The following is a 22,506-nucleotide window of genomic DNA, read 5'->3' as shown; positions in this document are numbered from 1 at the left end:
AATGATGCCAAATGGCTTCTTTGGGCATACCGAAGGCACCAAAAAATTTCAGCTGGTTTAAAAAATATGAAAAATCGAATTACCGAAATCTGAGAGAATTGCTCTACGGATAATCGAATCACGAGCAAAAAAAAATGCTTTCGTATGTATTTTTAAATAACATTTTAATTCTGCGACCCCATTTTAGTCAAATTTGAGTTGTTGATTGCCTATTAAATAATAAAATGCATTTTTTAAACATTGCATCACCGCCATTTTGGCCGCCATCCTAAATTTAAAAATTCTAAATCATTTTAGCGTAGATTAGGGGTCATACCTAAGCTCAACAATCAAAAATTAGACAACGAAAAAAAAATTTGTTTCGTTATTCGATTTCACGAAGTGATTTATAAACTTAAAAATTTTCAAAAGTTTAAAAACCATTCCATCTTGGAACGGTTCTTTCAGAAGACCGGAGATTCAAAAAGAACCACGGCTCTTTTTTTGTGAGCCATGGCTCGTTCGCTCTTTTTAGTGAACCGACTCTTTGGGCGGCTCGCTCTTTTTTGCCCACCTCTAGTTTTTGCATTCTTTTAAACTTGACCAGTTCTTTAAAAATTAATTGGTTTCGAAAAAAAATTTCTATGAATTTTATATTCGGCGAAAGTTTCGCTAGGATAACTACATTTTATTTGGAAGGGAATTTTTTTTTTTAATTACAAAGTTTATCATAGAAACAATCTGAAACCAATATTACCTACATGCAAACATAAACTAAACGGTAATTTAAAAAAAAAAATAACAAATTCTTGCACATGCGCACCCTCCCAAATTTCGACCACAAACTACTGTCATCCCAATCTGGTATAATTCCACACCCTCATTCCCCCATCCCTCCCCCGTATGTATGCAACTCGCGCCTGCAAGTATACACACAGTGTCGCCCCTCTGTCTCATTCAAGCCCCACTCTCTGACACACTCACAAAAGAAGAAGAAAAAAGGAGCCCGTCATCGTTTGGCAGGGGTTTTTTTCTCCGTCGCGCAGTTTTCCTCCGTTAAAAACTCACGAAAAAAGCTGAAATTTGCCTTTTTTAACATCGAAAAATGGACCGAAATGTGGTACTTTCGTTGGATGCGCTCGAAAATCCGCGAATAATGTGAAGCTGTGCCTACTTTCAGGCTCGGTCGCCGTGGCCTACCTTCAGGCGTTTTCTTTTTTCTTAAAGTGCGTTTAGTGCGTGCGATTTTCAAAGGGGGGGTGTGTGTTGCAGGAAAAATGGGGAAGTGAAAATTGGTGAGGAAGCGACAATGTAGTGCAAAACAATGAATTTTGGGTGATTTGAAAAAAAAGGCACGGAAAGAAAACCTTGAGGAAAATTTTGCAGGGGAAACCCAGGAAAAGAAAGAAACAAAGAGTGCCACGCCACGAAGAAATCGAAGAAGAAGAAGACCACGAAGAAATTTCAATCATGACGGCCAGCAGGGGCGGAGTGCCCTCGACCGCTGGCGGTGGCCTGCTGTTGATGATGTTCTACGGAATCGCTGCCCTGTCCGATCTAGTATGTCGGCTATTTTTGGTCCCACGGAATTGGGATTAGGGGGTTAATCCCCCTAACAGGGGAACAGACACCTTCTTTCCGGAATCCAATTTCTCCTTTTTTTCAATCTCATTTTGCATCATTTCTTTTCTTTTTTTTTTATTTTGTTATGTGCCCCCCTTCAACGGTTCAGTGAATCGCTGAATCGATGGTGGCCTGCTGTGATGTCCTGTTTTTTCGAGGGGGGTAAAATATGACCAAATTCGACGAAAGACGTCACAACATCGAACGTGCACGACACACACACCCGTGTGTGTGTCCTTTTCTCCTCTCGTTCAGGATCCCCACAGCTTCTGTATTATTCACAGCTGACAATCCATCAACTATTGGGGTTTGGGATCAATCTGGCGCTGGCATCCCTTGAACCCTGTCACTTTGAGGTTATTGTCGGGAAATCTTATGATTAGCACGTGAAATATTTAGAATTGCTTCAGGGGATTTGGAAGGCCGTGCAGTGTTGCCAGGATTTTTTTTGTAAAAATATACTACACACCAATTTTTCCACTAAAATTCAGTATTTTTTTCAGACATGTGTCACTTTGACAGATATTTTACTGAAATTACAGTCAAATTGTTGTCAAAACAACTGAAATTTCAGCAAAAGAAACGTCATTTTTTTTTTTTTTTTGCTGAAAATTCCGTAGATTTCTTGTGTCAGTTTGACAGACCATTTGCTATACATTCAGCAATCGTTGCTGGTATTTCAATTATCAATATTTGATTTTGCTTGCCATTAAAAATGTTTCCAGTACTGTTATTTATACCAAACCTAAAAAAACAGATGGTTAGCATTGAGGCATTCGTTATTCACATTTTTCTTATTTTGTCTCTAAAAACAAACAATCCAAACAATAAGTCAAAAGTGACATTTCAGTTTGACAGATATGCAGGTACTGATTTTTCAGTAATGTTTTGGTTTATTGCCGAATTTCACCAAAAATGATAATTACTAAATCGCATTTAGTTATTTGTTGTTTATTGGAATAGCAATTTAAAATTTGCTGTGGTAGTATAGTAAAAGTTTTATTAGTTGGTAAGGGATCATCAATAAACCACGTATGAAAATGAAAATTTTCATTTTTGCATGGACCATGATCATTTGTAAACACGATTCTTGTTTGGATGGTCAATGGACCGATTTTCTTTATCAGATTGGCCATTTTTGTGTAATTTCTAGAGCAACATTTGGAAAGGGCGTTTAATTTTTTTAAAATAATAAAACTAATGTAGTAAAATAACATGGTCTTAGAGTCTAATATTAGTTTTAATAAAACCGATGGAAAGCGTGCCAGAGACATTCCTGATTACTGTTTTTGATTTTCATGCAAGAAATTAAAAGGTCGACATTTTTCGATAGATCAACTATAGCCTCCTTGGAAAGAACTGTCAAACAAAGTACTTTCTTTCAAGAAAAGCCGCGTTATTTTTTTCAAAATCCGAGTATGATTTAACAATATTTATCTAACAAATAATTTAAAAATCTATTTTAAAGTTTTAATACTCGTACAAAACATCATTATGCTCCAAGTTGTGCTCAGAAAAATAAGCTGTATCGTCTTTATTAATAAAATCAGCTATCTAAACTCATTTTTAGCACCCTGATGTAATCATGTTTCAAGCTAATTCCATTCTTTTTAAAAGAAAAAACGGATTCAAACATCAACTGATTGTTTTCAATAGATTTGTCTAACAGAAACTTCATAACATTTTAGGTTTGTTTTTAAATATTAATCTACAGAGCAATTCTTATATTTTTTAATCTGGCTGTTGTTTTTTGAGTGCCATTTTGCATCATCAGTTTGTCCTTATTATTCTTCATTTAAATTTGACAGCACTTCATATAAAAATGCTATTCAAAAATTTGCATCTTTTGAAGAATTTTTTTGATCGATTTGGTGTCTTGGGCAAAGTGTAAGATATGGGGACTACAGTCCATACTCGATTATCCAAAGCCTCAATTATCCGAATTTTGATTATCCGAAGGTTTTTATGGGACTTCAGATAATCGAATCACGAACAAAATTGTTTTTTTCTTATTTTTTTATTTTCATACCTATAATTTGAAAAGTTGGTTGCGTATGAAATTGAAAAATGTATTTTTTCAATATTTCCTCACCGCCATTTTGGCCGCCATCTTGGATTTAAAAATTCTAAATCACTATAGAGTAGTTTATGAGTCATACTAAAGCTTAACAATAAAAAATAAGACAACGAAAAAAAAAATTTTTTTCGTGATTCCTTTATCCGAAGTTTTGATTATCCGAAGTGAAATTTCGTCAAAACTTCGGATAATCGAGTTTGGACTATACACTGAAAAAAATATGTATATGTTTTTTTTTGCTGATTTTTAAAGTCAGTGCTTTTTGTCAATCAAAATGGATTTACGAAAACATGCCATCTCTACAGAAATTCCAGAAAGGGCAAAAATCTGACCAGGTTATGATATTTTTCAAGAGTGAAATAAAGCAAAAACTGGAAATTTGGTTTATTGGACCTTTTCAAAAAAAAAAAAAACTCCAGAACTACAAACAATGAGAAAATCTATTTTTTTAATGGGCAGACATGAGCACCATTCCCAAAGAAATAAAATCGTGACTTAAAAAAAAAATCACAAAAATTGCTATAATTTGAAATCGGCAAACTTTATTCAAATTTTAATATGTTCTTTCTTATTGCAAAATAGATTTTACTCTGTCATTTTTTGTGCTTTTTAATTTTTTTTAAACTTTAGTTTTTGAAAAAAAAAATTGCTTGGGAATTTTCTAAACAGATGGCATTGTATGTCCCCAATTTTTTGTTTTGGAAATCAATTTTAGGTGACAAAAATGATTTTTAATATCAGCATTTTATCCGTGTATTTTTTTTTTTCAGTGTAGTCCTCATTTATGCCTCTAAGTTTGCCGAAAACTAGTGCGTCCATCCCGGGAATTCCCGGGACAAAAATCTCGGGATTTTTCCAAAACCGGGAATTTCCGAATCCCGGGATTTTTTTATAATTTATCCCGGGAATTCCCGAAATTGGAAAAAAAAATCAAATTTTGGCCTGAAATTCAGATTTGCTTGTGTTTATAAATGGCTTGATGAATACTTAGTAATCGATAAGAATTTTTAACCCATTTAAAAACCATCAGCATTAATTTTGCTTATTAGGGAAAGTTAATATATTTCTATTTGATTTTATATATTTTTAAAATACTGGGTATTATATTTACAAATATTTATGACTTTAAATTTGAAAAAAATCATATTAAATTATTTCTTATCAAACACCAGAATCTGGTTCAAATATGGACAAATGTAACGAATTAATTGCTCTTAAATCTCCTATTCAAACTGTAGCTACGATTTTCCCCATTTGGCGATAGTAACTTAGAGATAATATCTAAAGTTTAACATTCATTGTTATTATTTTACTTTTCGCCTCTTTTCTTTATAAATTTTCCAAGAAATTTTTCAAGAATTTCTAGTCATGTCTGATAAAAAATATGTAAAAGAAATATATTTATAAAAGACTTATTTATTTAATTTGAATCACATTGAACGAAAAATTGCAACAAATTGTGAAATCCAATGCACAACAAAAAAAACCAAAAAGATCAACTATTAATTTCTGATAAGCTTTTTAGTAACTGTCTTCCTTGTTTAGATTGAAGTCTAAATTATCACCAATTACTATTATTGAGATTATTTTAAGATTTTATGCTTGAAAGACTTAACAGTATAATGAAAACATGATTTATGATTTTAAAAATTCCCCGGGATTCCAGAAATATTTTTCCCGTTTCCCGGGAAATCCAAAACCCGGAAAAATTGGACGCCCTACCGAAAACACAAAAAGGATCACAAATTTCCTTCAAAAGATAATTTTTTTTTAATTTTCGTGTGCCATTTTTGTAAGAAGAGCTGTCAAATTTGTATGGAAAATGATATCCAAACTGATGATTCAAAATGGCTTCTTTGAGCATGCGGAAGACATTCAAAAAATTTTATCCGTATAAAAAATGCAAAACATTTGGGTGGCAACAGTTTTTTCATTGGTTTTTCTCCAAATAGGGTCCTAAAGCCCTATTGCAATTTTTATAAACAACGGTAAAAAAAATACACGAATAAAATGCAACAAAATAAATCTACAAGACAACATTTTTTCAATGGATCAACTATGGCCCTTTTGAACGAGCTGTCAAATAGGACCTTTTCTGTCAAGATGGGCCGAAAAGTATTTTTTTTTAAATTAATTTTAATATCCTTTTTGAAATCCTTTGCGGTTTTAAAATTGGTCCTAAAATTAGGCTTAAATCGGTGATATAATTGTTTACAACGATAATGCTAATTTTTAAAAAACCAATGACCCTTCAAAGAATTTAACATGGATTTTTAAATCAATTTAAAAAAATAACTTCGCGGTTCTTCTTGACAGAAAAGGTCTCACTTGACAGGTTGTTCTAAGAGGACCATAGTTGATCCATAAAAAAAGGTTGCCTTGTATTTTTTTTTCATTAAAATGAAAAAAAGTGATCAGAAATTGTTTTTAATCATCAAAATTTACAAAGGGCTTCAACACTAGCGCGTAAATGGGGGTTTTCCACGTAGATAATTTTGCCCTAAATCGAGCTTTTCTCCCCTTGAACTTCTATCAAATTTCTCACAATACGTAATGTGTAACCTTACATTTATACCCCTCACCTCGTAAAAAGTCTCCCCATATCGTACGATACCCAAACCAAATATCCTTGAAGATGATGTGTATAAAAAAAGAAGGAAAAAAAGAACAAGAAATGTATGCTATCGAAATTCCACGTGGATAGATAGCATTGGAATTCGGTTGAGGGTATTTCGATTGCAAAATAAATACACAATTTTAGTCACTCGTTTGTTTGGCCCAATTATTTTCGGTTCATTTGACAGACTAATGGATGGGGTTACGTTGATTTCATTTTATTTATTTATTGAAAATGTATTTTTTTTTACTTTTGATCTACTTTAAGGTTAGTCCCTAGTGGTCCAAAGTCTGGTGGCGGTAGTGTGGCACTTAATCAGCTTTTAGTAGCAGCAGCAGCAGCATCAGTAAACACACAAACGTAGTAGGCCGTGACGGGTGGTGACGACAAACAGTCTGGTGGAAAGTCTGCAGCATGCCATGAATTTCTTTCTGTTTGGGTTAGCAGGACAACCGACGACAACGTGCTGACCACGTGGCAATGTGTGTTTATGTTTCTCTGTGTGTGTCTGAGGTGAATGTGTTGGAGGAGGAGAAAAACTTTTAAGAATGAGTTATGTGAACAGGAAAGACACTTCAATTTGAAACATGATTAGTGCAATTTGAAAGAGGAAGAAGGTGCTGCAAATCTGTCAAAATTAATCAGCAAATGCATAGAAAAGATTCAGTCGTAAATAGCATTTTTATAATAATTAAAATTATTCTCAAAATCTGTAGATTTATTCTAAAAAGCACCGGAATGAAATTAAACGCACAAACAAAAATATTTGAATGTTTTGCTTAAATCCAATGACTCACATCACTCACCTCTTTCATAAAAAAATCATTTTCAAAAGTCATTCATCATCATAACCTGCAAACTGATTTCACCACCTTTTTCCAACATTTAACCTTTTCCATTTGCCATGCTGAACTCTTGCCCACCCAAATGGCTGCAAAAATGATGCACTTTTTGTTCCCTTCTTCTTCTTTTTTCCTCCTCCTTCAAAGTGCACCAAAAAGCCCCTAAATGCACACACACACCCGAACACAGCCTACCTAGATGACGATGCTGCTGACTGCAGCATTTTTTTCCAGTGCCTACCGCCACCACCACCACCACAACCAAAACCAGCAACCAACAATTATAACAACCTTTGATTATGTTGTTTTTTCTTCTCTTTTTTTGCATAATGTTCTGGTAGATGGATGTGATTTGACTGCACTGAAGTTTTTTTTTATGGATTACAACACTGACTACCTTTTTTATTACTTTTTCGTTAAACGACTTCAAATGAAATTGAGCTTTATCTAAATTTTTTTCAATTTCCAAAAAAAAAAATCATTTTATTTTTTTTTATTAATGATTAGTTAAACATTTTGTAACTCATTCTATTTCCATAACTAATTACACCTTATTTTATTTCTCTGAGTCATTTCACGACAGTAAAACAAATTAACGTTCTGTCTGAGTGTCTAAAATTCTAAATACTTAAATTCTAAAAATTATAAAACAATCAAAATTTAAAAAATTCTTAAAATTCCTAAAATTCTTAAAATTTCTACAATTCTTAAAATTCTTAAAACTCTTAAAAAAATTTAAATTCTTGAAATTCTCAAAGTTCTTAAAATTCTTAAAATTCTAAAAATTCCTAAAATTTTTAAAATTCTTAAATTCTTAAAATTTTTGAAATTCTTAAAATTCTTAAAATTCTTACAATTCTTAAAATTCTTAAAATTCTTAAAACTCTTAAAAAATTTTAAATTCTTGAAATTCTCAAAGTTCTAAAAATTCCTAAAATTTTTAAAATTCTTAAATTCTTAAAATTTTTGAAATTCTTAAAATTCTTAAAATTCTTACAATTCTTAAAATTCTTAAAATTCTTAAAATTCTTAAAATTCTTAAAATTCTTAAAATTCTTAAAATTCTTAAAATTCTTAAAATTCTTAAAATTCTTAAAATTTTTAAAATTCCTAAAATTCTTAAAATTCTTAAAATTCTTAAAATTCTTAAAATTCTTAAAATTCTGAAAATTCTTAAAATTCTTAAAAATTTTAAAATTCTTAAAATTACTAAATTCTTAAAATTTTATACAATTCTTAAAATTAAATAAATAACTAATTGAACCTTATTTTATTTCTCTGAGTCTATTCACGACTGTTAAACAAATTTACGATCTTTCTTAGTGTATAAAAATACATAAAATTCTACTAAAATTCTAAAATTTTTGAAATAATCAAAATTTATAAAAATTTTAAATTTCTAAAAATTCTTTAAGTTCTTGAAATTCTTAAAGTTATTAAAATTCATAAATTTCTAAAAAAAAATAAAATTCTTACAATTCTTACAATTTTTACAATTCTTACAATTCTTAAAATTCTTAAAATTCTTAAAATTCTTAAAATTCTTAAAATTCTTAAAATTCTTAAAATTCTTAAAATTCTTAAAATTCTTAAAATTCTTAAAATTCTTAAAATTCTTAAAATTTTAAAAATTATTAAATTTCTTAAAATTCTTAAAAGTCGTAAAATTCTTAAAATTGCTGAATTCTTAAAATTATTAAAATTCTTAAAATTGCTAAATTCTTAAAATTCTGAAAGTTCTTAAAATTCTTAAAATTGCTGAATTCTCAAAAAATTTAAAATTCTTAAAAGTCTTAAAATTCTTAAAATTGCTAAATTCTCAAAAAAATAAAAATTCTTAAAATTTTTAAAGTTCTAATTCTTATTTTAAGAATTTTACAATTAAAATTCTTAAAAGTCTAAAAATTTGAAAAAAATAAACCTTTGAAATTCTTAAATTTCTTAACATTCTTAAAATTCTTAAAAGTCGTAAAATTCTTAAAATTGCTAAATTCTTAAAATTCTTATAATACCTCCTCATATTCTTAAAATTCTTAAAAGTCTTAAAATTCTTCAAATTGCTTAATTCTCAAAATTCTTAAAATTTTTAAAATTCTCAAAAATCTTTAAAAAAAATTAAATTGTAATATTTTTTTCTTCTTGATTTTTTTTCTGGAGGTCCAATAAACCAAATTACCAGTTTTTGCTTTTTGGGTTTTTTTTTGAAACCACCTTGAGTCAGACACTCAAAACACTCAAAAAGCAAAAACTGGAAATTTGGTTTATTGAACCTCCAGAAAAAAAATTGGACCTCCAGACTTCAAATGTTTTTAAAGGTTACCAAGTTTTAATTTTTATTTTATTTTATAAATGTTTAGAACTTGATGTTTTTTTTTAATTTTAAGACTTTGAAAATTTTTAAAATATTTAAAACTTTGAAAATTTTTCAAAAATGTAATAATAATAATGATATTTGAAATTTTGAAAGTTCTTAAATTTTATGAAATCTTCAAAATTTTAAAATTTAAAAGATCTGTTAAATGTTAAATTTATTGACTGTAAAATTGAGAAATTATAACATAATCAAATTGTTAAATTGTCAGATACTAAAATTCATAAATTTAAAATTCTTCTCATTAAAAATCCAAAAAAATCTAAAAATTAGAACTTCAAAAATTCTAAATTAAATGTAAGTTCTGAAATTAAAAAAAAAAAGCTTCAAATTTCTCAAATTTTAAAATTGAGGTTGCTTTGGCTGTCAGAGTGTGCCTCCAGACATCCGTTGTCAAAACCTCATTAAAAGTTTTCAAGCTCTCGGAAGCAGTGACATAACCAAACCTTTCCAGATCATTTCCGGGAAGGATCCGGAAGTAATTAGTTTTTGACATTTCTTAATCGAAGTCATTTTAGTTTTTGTTTATTTAGGTACATTATACTTTAAGAAAAAGTGTTTTTTTTTTTTCAAACGACGTGGCATGACTCAGCTTTTATAGATATCTCAACTTCCATTTCTAACCTCAATCTTTTCCCCCTCCCCCCACCAGGTGGCGGCCCGGTTCTGCGAGGGTGGCCACCGCTGCCTGCCCCCGAAGGAATGCTGCGCCCAGGGCTGCTGCTACCTGTACGCACCCCCAAGCGCCCCTCGGACGCCCACCCCGGCCACCGACCACGTGCTGAATCTGTTCTTCATCAACCACTGGTACTTCTGGTGCTTCCTGTTGGCGATCGTGCTGGCGCTGCTCTGTGCCTGTTCCCTGTGGAAGAAACGCCGCCAGCTGTGCGGCTGGGGTTCCCCGGGTCACCACTCGCAGTCGGAGGGCGACTCGGCCGGGTCGTGTTACGCGCCGCCGCAGTACAGCCGGTGCAACTCGTTCCACATCCACGCACCGCCGCCGTACACCGAGGTCACCTCGAAGCCGGATTTGTACCCGCTGGTGTTTAGCTATACTGGTGGTGGGGACACCGGGAAGAGCGGGAACCATGGCGGAGCGAACTACCTGATGGTGCAGTACTTCCGGAACTACATTGTCCGGCCGGTCGGGTCAATGTCCGGGACGAGCACGGTTGATTCGCTCAGCTCCAGCTTTATCTGTACGGCGAATGAGGCGAACACGCTGGTTCCACCGCCGTACTCGCGGGCGGCCAGTCCCGACCTGTCGGCGATGTCGGTCCGGAACTATGGGGGAATGCCACGGTCCGCGTCGCAGCAGGCTTGTACGTTCGAGGGAACGACCGCCAGTCATCGACCCAACTCGGTTCCCAACTCCAACTACTACGGCGTGGGATTTTTGGGGGCGAACGGAATCGTCCTGCGGACGTCCGAGAGTGTCCAGTTCAACAACGGGCACAGCAGTCACAACAACAGCGGCGAGGGAAGTGGCGAACAGTCGGGTAGTTCGGCGCAGATGTCCGGCTCGCAGAGTGACCACTACCGGTTCAGTGTACATAACAGCAGTAGAGACAACAACAATAGCTGTAGCGCCGCAAGCGAGGCTTCCAACCCGATGATCTACTCGCAGCGGGAGCAGCTTCCGCAGCAGCAGACGGCACAATCCAGCCGGAACGGCTCGATCGAGGGAAGTCTGAACGGTGCCCAACCGACGGCACCATCGCAAGCCAGCGAGCACAACAACAGCACAACCGGCGCGGCCAACATCTACAGCTCGTGCGGTTCGATTGGCGGCATCTCGATAACGATTCCGGCCAACTCGGAGCACGAGTACCAGGATCTGAACGCGCTTCGGCGCAGCCTGGAGACGTGCTGCCAGATTCTGCAGCAGCAGCAGAAGCAGGCCCAGTTCCAAGCGCACCATCAACCTTCTTCCGGTTTCACGGCCAACAGCGAAGACTCGCCGATCAACGTCGAGCTGGCGAAGCGATTCGAAGGGCTACGCAGTTCGTACATCGGATCCAACACCGGCTCGAACGTGTCCTCGCTGGCGAACCTCGGAACGCCAGACTCACCACCACGAGCCACAAGCCCAACCGTGGAGGTGCGCGAACTGCTCGAGCAGATCCGCCAGCTGCAGAACATCAGCGCGACGAACAGCACCAGCGAAGGGATCATCATCATCAACCCGCAACCTCCCCCGGGACCATCGACCAACGCCTCCAACGGCTCGATCAACGTCAGCAGCGGTGCGACGGCACCGACCGCCGGCACCAGCCACATCCGGCGACCTTCCTCGTTAATCAGCAAGAAAAAGTTCTTCTGCAAGGCGCCCTCGCAGGGATCCTCACTCGGAGGTCACAAAGCGATGTACATCCCGATCTCGTCGAACCAGAACCAGGGACCGGCGGCGCCGCCGGGTCGCTCCCTGCGGAGTCCCTCGGCGGTGGCCAGCGCAGCCGCAGCTGGACTGCTGAGCCGGGGCCGAAGCCGCTGCAGCTGGATGTCCAAATCGGCGCCGACCACGCCGGGAACGGCCCTTCCGCCGGGTGGGTCCGGAACTGGGGCAATTGGGGACAACAGCCCGCTGCTGCTGAACGAGCAGGACGAGGATGGCGAGCAGGACGAGGATGGCGAGCAGAACGTGTAAAGCGATTCTCAACCAAGTAGGCTGGAACCCCACGATCCGGCAACAAATTTGTATGGTTTGACGTTTGCTGAGGGTGCCGAAAAGTTTGGTTTCACTGCTTGAAAAAGTGGAACATTCCGCAAATCAACTTCCTGAAAACTGCTTGGTTTATGTCTCTACCAATAAAAATAAAACGAACCTGCTACCAAAAGTCTGTCGAAAAGCGGCACAAATTCTTCAAAACCACGTCCGATGCGCTTCGCAGCTGTCAAATGACTGAAGAGCCGAATGCAACAACTGTCAAAATTTCGCTTCGCGTGATACACGTTCAACTTAGAATACACAATTTTTGTGTTTGTGTAAACATTTTTCATGCAAACTATTTTAAACAAATTGGGTTGAAAATGACACATAAAAGTTCCAAATCACAAAAACCAAGAAAAAATATGATTTCCTATAAAATCAATCAAAATAATGTAAGGTTCTGTTACATTGTTTTGCTTGAAATGTCAGATTGCAGAATGAACAACCACTACAACAGCGTAAATATTAACAACACTTGCATGCAAAATCACTTATTTTTCGTCAGAACAAAACTAACCCAAAAATGAGTAATCGAACAATTTGTAAGATTTTGACGAAATCTGATTGATTTTGAACGTGTGTATGCAATATTTACAAGAGATTCCCAATCAACGCGACAGAACAACGCATTTTACTAATAGAAATACAGTAGAAACAACAACAAAAAACTAGTAAACTTAACTGAAGACAAAGAATCAAATCACACCAACACACCACAGAGTAACCCAGAGGGAGCACTGGCATTTAATTTATGGTTGCGTTACGCGGTACATCGTGGTACATCCCCCCTTCAGCAACACTGTTGATTGTCTCCGAGAAATATGACGTTTAAAGCGTTACATTTTTTTCGCAGCAACCAGGTTCTAAATTTAGCTGTCAAAAATTTTCACAATCTCTCAATCAACAATGTGGATTTTCTGACGACTATCGCGGACCACATCTGGTATATCCAAAGTTTGGTGGAAGTTTTGGAAAAGGACAAATTTGGAGCTATCTAGGAACCACCTCCTCTCACTTGTGGTTCCGCCAAAGAATTACTTGTGTTGGAAGTTTCATGCTGGCAACGCTGTGGCTCGAACTGACCAAGTTCTCAATGGAGATGTGGTTTCGAGTAATAAATTCCTATTCCAACGGAATTCCAGTGGAATTTTCTGAAAACTAAGCTTTCTTTAAAGTGAAAAATTGTGCGAAATTGTTTGGGACAGTTTTCGTAGCTGTAACATTTGTGGCTTGGTCATAACAATTTCTCAGGACAGTTTTTGGGAAACGACGTAACATACTACTAGAAAAATTGGATAAGTAGATGGAATCTTCTAATTTCTATGTTTAATTTTCATTTATAGTCTTAATCTTGGGACAATGACTAACCTACGTCAGGTTTTCCTCTTTTTTCCTCTGTTTAATAAAAACTGCGAAGAGTGCATGGCATGCGTTTGTGAGTGAAGATCCACGGGCGGCAATTTAAGATAGCGGAACTAATACCCGGAAGGAAGCATAGTTTTCGTCCCACCGCCAAATCATTTGGGTAGTCCTGAGGGCATGCCTGAGGGACACTTCTGGCATAAACTGGATTTTAACTTTTAACTGCTTCCCAAGCTCCTTAAAAAAAAACATAAAACTTGCAAGGAACAAAATTACAAATCAGTCATCAAAACATGGCACTTGTCAAAAAAAAAAAAAAAAACTTAAAAATCCTGAGTTTACTATGATGAAAATTTTTCTTCATCAACCCCGTAACGCTCAAAACATAACGCTGAAAGCCGCTGCCTTTCCAAAGGGTATACAAGTAACGGAGCCACAAAATTTGACTGCTTTTGTTTGGACTGTTCTCTCTGGATTACTCTGTGAACACACTCACAACAAAAACAGCAAGGCGAACTAAAAACACACACACACAAACACAATAAAGAAAAACTGTGAACGCAAAAAAGGGGAACCAGGTAGCTTATAGTTTCCTACAAAAAGAAAAGCAAAGAAACGAAACGCAAACGGCTTAACACTAACACAAGCAAACCCAAAACCAAAGGTAAACAATCGAAACCATAGTAACGCAATAGAGCAAAGAGCTGCAGCTGCAACCAACCAGATTTACACATTTAAATTTAGTAGTTTGATAGAAGCGCACGCAAACATTCACAACCAGACGACTTAAAAAAGTAAACAAGCGATTAAATATTTGAAGAAGAAAAAAAGTGAATGGGACGAAATGATTTAAAAGAAACACACAGTAAAAGATGCCTTTTCACCGTAAAATATAGTAATAAAGAAGAAAATAAATAAAAAGCAGAAATCATAGTAAACAGAGAAGGTCGTAAAGGTCGTGGTAAACTTAAAAATTTATATTGTATCTAAAAGTAGTGGAAAATCTTGAGATTAAACAAGCGGCAAGATATTAAGGTGTATTAGTTAGATGTACTTGTACAAAGTAAGCACACACACACATACATACACACTTGGCGAGCAGGTTGAACGGAGCCTACTTTGATCGTTTATCGATTCTGATATTTAGTAGTTAGTTCAATGTAATCAAGGAAGGCGAACATACACGCGCATTCAGAATTACTCAGTTTTTGTCAAAAGCGAACCTACTCAAAAATTATTAAAAGAGGCAAATGTCAGATTTGGGTAAATTTCTCTCATTATTCGTTGAATTCTGAATGAAATTCACTGAAATCTGACACTTGGCCTTTTCACTCATTTTTGAGTAGATCCGGTTTTGACGAAAATTGAGTGGTTTTGAATGTGTGCAACTCACACAGAAACACTCGTAACTATACATCAGCGCGGACTTGTATTATATTGAATAACTCTTACTATTTAACTAAAACACAACAAGTTACCATATCTTTTTGTCCTGTTTTTCATGTGAGATTTCTATATTAGACTAATTTGGTTACCATGTAAAAATCCATCGCCCTACTATGCGTGCTAAGAACACTCTAAAACGGAATTATTAATGTTCTGAAATATGCGTTTGAAACACTCTAATTTTGAATCACGGAGTTGTCGGCAAAACCTAACCTATTTATAAATATAACTCAAATTTTGAGTGAAACTAACAAAAAATTGACATTTAGCGTTTTACTCATTTTTGAGTTTGTTCGGTTTTGACGAAAACTGAGTTATTTTTAATGTTCGTTAGAATATCAATGAAAATGCACAATTTTCGATTGAGATTTGTTTAAACTAGTGAAAAACTTGACTCTTTTGACCAATTTTATGATTTCCCAACACCCAGAGGCAATGATAACAAAATTTATTTCCAAAGTGAAATGTAAGCTTAGTCCGAAAAACACAATTAAGTGAAGCTGACTTGGAGCCCCCCAGCAATTACGGAAGATTAGGTGACTAAAGCTGATAAACCAACTCTTTTTTTTTCGTTACTGATAACAAAACAAAACGAAAAGTGTCGCCATCGGAAATTAGGTTAAATCTAAGTATTCTATCCGTTTGAGAATTTGCGCGTGGCAACGGGCAAATCAGAAGTGCAATAACGTTTATCTACTAAAAAAATATACTTTAGAAATCGTGTTGTTTTACTGCTATGTTGATGTAAATATAAAATAAACAAACCAAGCTGTCACTTTCTACGCGCTGAAAAACAAATAGTCGGCAACAAGGACCGGCAACCAAACAATAACAAGATTACTTATTTTAGGGTTCACTTCACCCCCAGCGGTGCATTGTTTTGGTCGAACCATAATCTGCTTATCAGTTTCAGACACCAATCCGCTACCCAAATAAAAGTTGTGCTTATTTTTAGAGAAAGATGTTGTTTTTTCGCGCACACAAACACAAACACAAAAACTCACGTAAACACACACACTCGGTAAACAATGGCAGAAAGGACATTCTTGCGACAGTAAACAAAAAGCAGCAAAACAGAAAGTAACCAAAGTTTGATGTTTGAATTGAGAATAAGCAGTGGAAGAACAAGTGGCGTTGAGAAATCAATAAAATTCTTTGAGATGAAAAACTCTTTGTTTGTTTACACAGATTCCGAAATGTCACATTTGCCATAATGGCGATTGCTAACCAAAGGTAAACAAACCAATATGATGACGCTCGAACGATTCAAACATTTTGACGGGACAATCATTTCTAAGATCTGATAGTGTAATTTGCTCAGAAATTTCTTCGATGACCTACGCCATTGTGTTCTAACCTCAAATGACTACAGAAAACGTGATTAAATAACGCCAACTATCAAGATTCTACGTGTACACATCTTACGCCTCTAACCGGCAACGCGTGACGAAATCACCAAACCAAAACAAATCCGCCGGGCCGGGACGCTTATCAAGAGTGAGAGTTCACTCGGCTGTCATTCAGTTATCATTTGATTTACACTGCACTGCAGTGCGCAGATGAGTGCAGCGCACTTAGTGTCGCATGTTCCATAGAAAAAGGTGAGCTGACGAAGAATAATCAGCTGCGGAGCAGCTACTGACTTGCACAGTTGACGTAAATGTCATTTTTGGTTTGGAAACGTCAGTTTGATCGACAACAAACTTTGTTGTCGGCCCTACACGCAAATATTTCGACAAATTTCTGTCCGGGACAGAAAACTTTCTGAAAATGTCAAACTGACGTTTGCGACAAGGCAGCACTACAGCGACGGGTTGTGGTTCGGGGCACGGAGGCCGGTTGTGATGTTGATAAGAGTCCCGACCCGTCCCGTCCATGTGGGGACCAAGACCTACTTTGATTAATCGGTCGGGCGACGGGCGTCGAGGTGACTTCTGTTAGATTAGCGCATGCTTTGATCGGACGTTGCCATAATGGTGGCGGCGACGGCTGGTTTGCTATAAAAGTGGCGTTTAAGACGTTTAAGGTGATTTGATTGAGTCGCGTGAGTTTTAAATGATTTGTTCGTGAGCTGAGAGAACAACTGAGACAAGCGGGGCAGATTTATGTCTCCATTGTTGGAGGATTGCCGTTTTTTCTCTTTATTTTGTTGTTGTCTGATGGCGAGTCTATCTCGATTGTGTGGTTGGTAACACAAGCGGAGAGTTTGTTCTGAATCATTTAGATTGTACAGGTGCGGGCTGATGGATGTTGTTTCCTAAATGAGCAATATAAAATCAATTTCGATTTGGTTTATTGGGTTTTTATAAGCTTTGGTATCAAATTAGTACTATAACTGATAACATTGACAACAAAATCAAAAACATAAATATAAAAATACAAAAATACAAAAATACAAAAATACAAAAATACAAAAATACAAAAATACAAAAATACAAAAATACAAAAATACAAAAATACAAATATACAAAAATACAAAAATACAAAAATACAAAAATACAAAAATACAAAAATACAAAAATACAAAAATACAAATATACAAAAATACAAAAATACAAAAATACAAAAATACAAAAATACAAAAATACAAAAATTCAAAAATTCAAAAATTGACAAAATTGACAAAATTGACAAAATTGACAAAATTGACAAAATTGACAAAATTGACAAAATTGACAAAATTGACAAAATTGACAAAATTGACAAAATTGACAAAATTGACAAAATTGACAAAATTGACAAAATTGACAAAATTGACAAAATTGACAAAATTGACAAAATTGACAAAATTGACAAAATTGACAAAATTGACAAAATTGACAAAATTGACAAAATTGACAAAATTGACAAAATTGACAAAATTGACAAAATTGACAAAATTGACAAAATTGACAAAATTGACAAAATTGACAAAATTGACAAAATTGACAAAATTGACATAATTGACAAAATTGACAAAATTGACAAAATTGACAAAATTGACAAAATTGACAAAATTGACAAAATTGACAAAATTGACAAAATTGACAAAATTGACAAAATTGACAAAATTGACAAAATTGACAAAATTGACAAAATTGACAAAATTGACAAAATTGACAAAATTGACAAAATTGACAAAATTGACAAAATTGACAAAATTGACAAAATTGACAAAATTGACAAAATTGACAAAATTGACAAAATTGACAAAATTGACAAAATTGACAAAATTGACAAAATTGACAAAATTGACAAAATTGACAAAATTGACAAAATTGACAAAATTGACAAAATTGACAAAATTGACAAAATTGACAAAATTGACAAAATTGACAAAATTGACAAAATTGACAAAATTGACAAAATTGACAAAATTGACAAAATTGACAAAATTGACAAAATTGACAAAATTGACAAAATTGACAAAATTGACAAAATTGACAAAATTGCGAAATTGACAAAATTGACAAAATTGACAAAATTGACAAAATTGACAAAATTGACAAAATTGACAAAATTGACAAAATTGACAAAATTGACAAAATTGACAAAATTGACAAAATTGACAAAATTGACAAAATTGACAAAATTGACAAAATTGACAAAATTGACAAAATTGACAAAATTGACAAAATTGACAAAATTGACAAAATTGACAAAATTGACAAAATTGACAAAATTGACAAAATTGACAAAATTGACAAAATTGACAAAATTGACAAAATTGACAAAATTGACAAAATTGACAAAATTGACAAAATTGACAAAATTGACAAAATTGACAAAATTGACAAAATTGACAAAATTGACAAAATTGACAAAATTGACAAAATTGACAAAATTGACAAAATTGACAAAATTGACAAAATTGACAAAATTGACAAAATTGACAAAATTGACAAAATTGACAAAATTGACAAAATTGACAAAATTGACAAAATTGACAAAATTGACAAAATTGACAAAATTGACAAAATTGACAAAATTGACAAAATTGACAAAATTGACAAAATTGGCCATATCGACCAATTTTACATAATTGACCAAATTGACAAAATTGACAAAATTGACAAAATTGACAAAATTGACAAAATTGACAAAATTGACAAAATTGACAAAATTGACAAAATTGACAAAATTGACAAAATTGACAAAATTGACAAAATTGACAAAATTGACAAAATTGACAAAATTGACAAAATTGACAAAATTGACAAAATTGACAAAATTGACAAAATTGACAAAATGGACAAAATTGACAAAATTGACAAAATTGACAAAATTGACCATATCGACCAATTTTACATAATTGACCAAATTGACAAAATTGACAAAATTGACAAAATTGACAAAATTGACAAAATTGACAAAATTGACAAAATTGACAAAATTGACAAAATTGACAAAATTGACAAAATTGACAAAATTGACAAAATTGACAAAATTGACAAAATTGACAAAAATGACAAAATTGACAAAATTGACAAAATTGACAAAATTGATCAAATTGACAAAATTGATCAAATTGACAAAATTGACAAAATTGACAAAATTGACAAAATTGACAAAATTGACAAAATTGACAAAATTGACAAAATTGACAAAATTGACAAAATTGACAAAATTGACAAAATTGACCATATCGACCAATTTTACATAATTGACAAAATTGACAAAATTGACAAAATTGACAAAATTGACAAAATTGACAAAATTGACAAAATTGACAAAATTGACAAAATTGACAAAATTGACAAAATTGACAAAATTGACAAAATTGACAAAATTGACAAAATTGACAAAATTGACAAAATTGACAAAATTGACAAAATTGACAAAATTGACAAAATTGACAAAATTGACAAAATTGACAAAATTGACAAAATTGAAAAAATTGACAAAATTGACAAAATTGACAAAATTGACAAAATTGCGAAATTGACAAAATTGACAAAATTGACAAAATTGACAAAATTGACAAAATTGACAAAATTGATAAAATTGACAAAATTGACAAAATTGACAAAATTGACAAAATTGACAAAATTGATAAAATTGACAAAATTAACAAAATTGACAAAATTGACAAAATTGACAAAATTGACCAAATTGACAAAATTGACAAAATTGACAAAATTGACAAAATTGACAAAATTGACAAAATTGACAAAATTGACAAAATTGACAAAATTGACAAAATTGACAAAATTGACAAAATTGACAAAATTGACAAAATTGACAAAATTGACAAAATTGACAAAATTGACAAAATTGACAAAATTGACAAAATTTACAAAATTGACAAAATTGACAACATTAACAAAATTGACAAAATTGACAACATTGACAACATTGACAAAATTGACAAAATTGACAAAATTGACAAAATTGACAAAATTGACAAAATTGACAAAATTGACAAAATTGACAAAATTGACAAAATTGACAAAATTGACAAAATTGACAAAATTGACAAAATTGACAAAATTGACAAAATTGACAAAATTGACAAAATTGACAAAATTGACAAAATTGATAAAATTAACAAAATTGACAAAATTGACAAAATTGACAAAATTGACAAAATTGACAAAATTGACAAAATTGACAAAATTGACAAAATTGACAAAATTGACCAAATTGACAAAATTGACAAAATTGACAAAATTGACAAAATTGACAAAATTGACAAAATTGACAAAATTGACAAAATTGACAAAATTGACAAAATTGACAAAATTGACAAAATTGACAAAATTGACAAAATTGACAAAATTGACAAAATTAACAAAATTGACAAAATTGACAAAATTGACAAAATTGACAAAATTGACAAAATTGATAAAATTAACAAAATTGACAAAATTGACAACATTGACAACATTGACAAAATTGACAAAATTGACAAAATTGACAAAATTGACAAAATTGACAAAATTGACAAAATTGACAAAATTGACAAAATTGACAAAATTGACAAAATTGACAAAATTGACAAAATTGACAAAATTGACAAAATTGACAAAATTGACAAAATTGACAAAATTGACAAAATTGACAAAATTGATAAAATTAACAAAATTGACAAAATTGACAAAATTGACAAAATTGACAAAATTGACAAAATTGACAAAATTGACAAAATTGACAAAATTGACAAAATTGACCAAATTGACAAAATTGACAAAATTGACAAAATTGACAAAATTGACAAAATTGACAAAATTGACAAAATTGACAAAATTGACAAAATTGACAAAATTGACAAAATTGACAAAATTGACAAAATTGACAAAATTGAAAAAATTGACAAAATTGACAAAATTGACAAAATTGACAAAATTGCGAAATTGACAAAATTGACAAAATTGACAAAATTGACAAAATTGACAAAATTGACAAAATTGATAAAATTGACAAAATTGACAAAATTGACAAAATTGACAAAATTGACAAAATTGATAAAATTGACAAAATTAACAAAATTGACAAAATTGACAAAATTGACAAAATTGACCAAATTGACAAAATTGACAAAATTGACAAAATTGACAAAATTGACAAAATTGACAAAATTGACAAAATTGACAAAATTGACAAAATTGACAAAATTGACAAAATTGACAAAATTGACAAAATTGACAAAATTGACAAAATTGACAAAATTGACAAAATTGACAAAATTGACAAAATTGACAAAATTTACAAAATTGACAAAATTGACAACATTAACAAAATTGACAAAATTGACAACATTGACAACATTGACAAAATTGACAAAATTGACAAAATTGACAAAATTGACAAAATTGACAAAATTGACAAAATTGACAAAATTGACAAAATTGACAAAATTGACAAAATTGACAAAATTGACAAAATTGACAAAATTGACAAAATTGACAAAATTGACAAAATTGACAAAATTGACAAAATTGACAAAATTGACAAAATTGACAAAATTGACAAAATTGACAAAATTGACAAAATTGACAAAATTGACAAAATTGACAAAATTGACAAAATTGACAAAATTGACAAAATTGACAAAATTGACAAAATTGACAAAATTGACAAAATTGACAAAATTGACAAAATTGACAAAATTGACAAAATTGACAAAATTGACAAAATTGACAAAATTGACAAAATTGACAAAATTGACAAAATTGACAAAATTGACAAAATTGACAAAATTGACAAAATTGACAAAATTGACAAAATTGACAAAATTGACAAAATTGACAAAATTGACAAAATTGACAAAATTGACAAAATTGACAAAATTGACAAAATTGACAAAATTAACAAAATTGACAAAATTGACAAAATTGACAAAATTGACAAAATTGACAAAATTGACAAAATTGACAAAATTGACAAAATTGACAAAATTGACAAAATTGACAAAATTGACAAAATTGACAAAATTGACAAAATTTACAAAATTGACAAAATTGACAACATTAACAAAATTGACAAAATTGACAACATTGA

General features: G+C 32.8%; 2 protein-coding genes across 3 annotated transcripts in view; one reads left to right on the top strand and one right to left on the bottom strand.

The window, feature by feature from the left end:
- LOC120417680 (uncharacterized protein F54F2.9) overlaps positions 1–12,919 on the bottom strand; it is a 33,240-nt gene extending 20,321 nt beyond the window's left edge. The window contains exon 1 of the mRNA XM_039579814.2: positions 12,335–12,919. The gene's annotated coding sequence lies outside the window, so the exon portion shown is untranslated. The remainder of the gene's footprint in view (positions 1–12,334) is intronic.
- Positions 942–16,195, top strand: LOC120417678 (uncharacterized). 2 transcript variants are annotated; one of them, XM_039579811.2, is made up of 2 exons: positions 942–1,539; positions 10,162–16,195. In XM_039579811.2, the coding sequence occupies exons 1-2, from the start codon at positions 1,450–1,452 to the stop codon at positions 12,154–12,156; spliced, it is 2,085 nt and encodes a 694-aa protein (XP_039435745.1). In that variant the 5' UTR covers positions 942–1,449; the 3' UTR covers positions 12,157–16,195. The 2 variants fall into 2 exon arrangements, with proteins under 2 accessions (XP_039435745.1, XP_052563984.1); XM_052708024.1 differs by lacking the exon at positions 942–1,539 and adding an exon at positions 6,801–6,965.
- Positions 16,196–22,506: the final 6,311 nt, after the last annotated feature.

The sequence above is a fragment of the Culex pipiens genome, chromosome 1 (assembly GCF_016801865.2).
Source record: "Culex pipiens pallens isolate TS chromosome 1, TS_CPP_V2, whole genome shotgun sequence".
NCBI classification, from domain to species: Eukaryota; Metazoa; Arthropoda; class Insecta; order Diptera; family Culicidae; genus Culex; species Culex pipiens.
The sequence above is the reverse complement of the archived record's forward strand: the minus strand, read 5'-3'. Positions and strand labels throughout refer to the sequence as shown.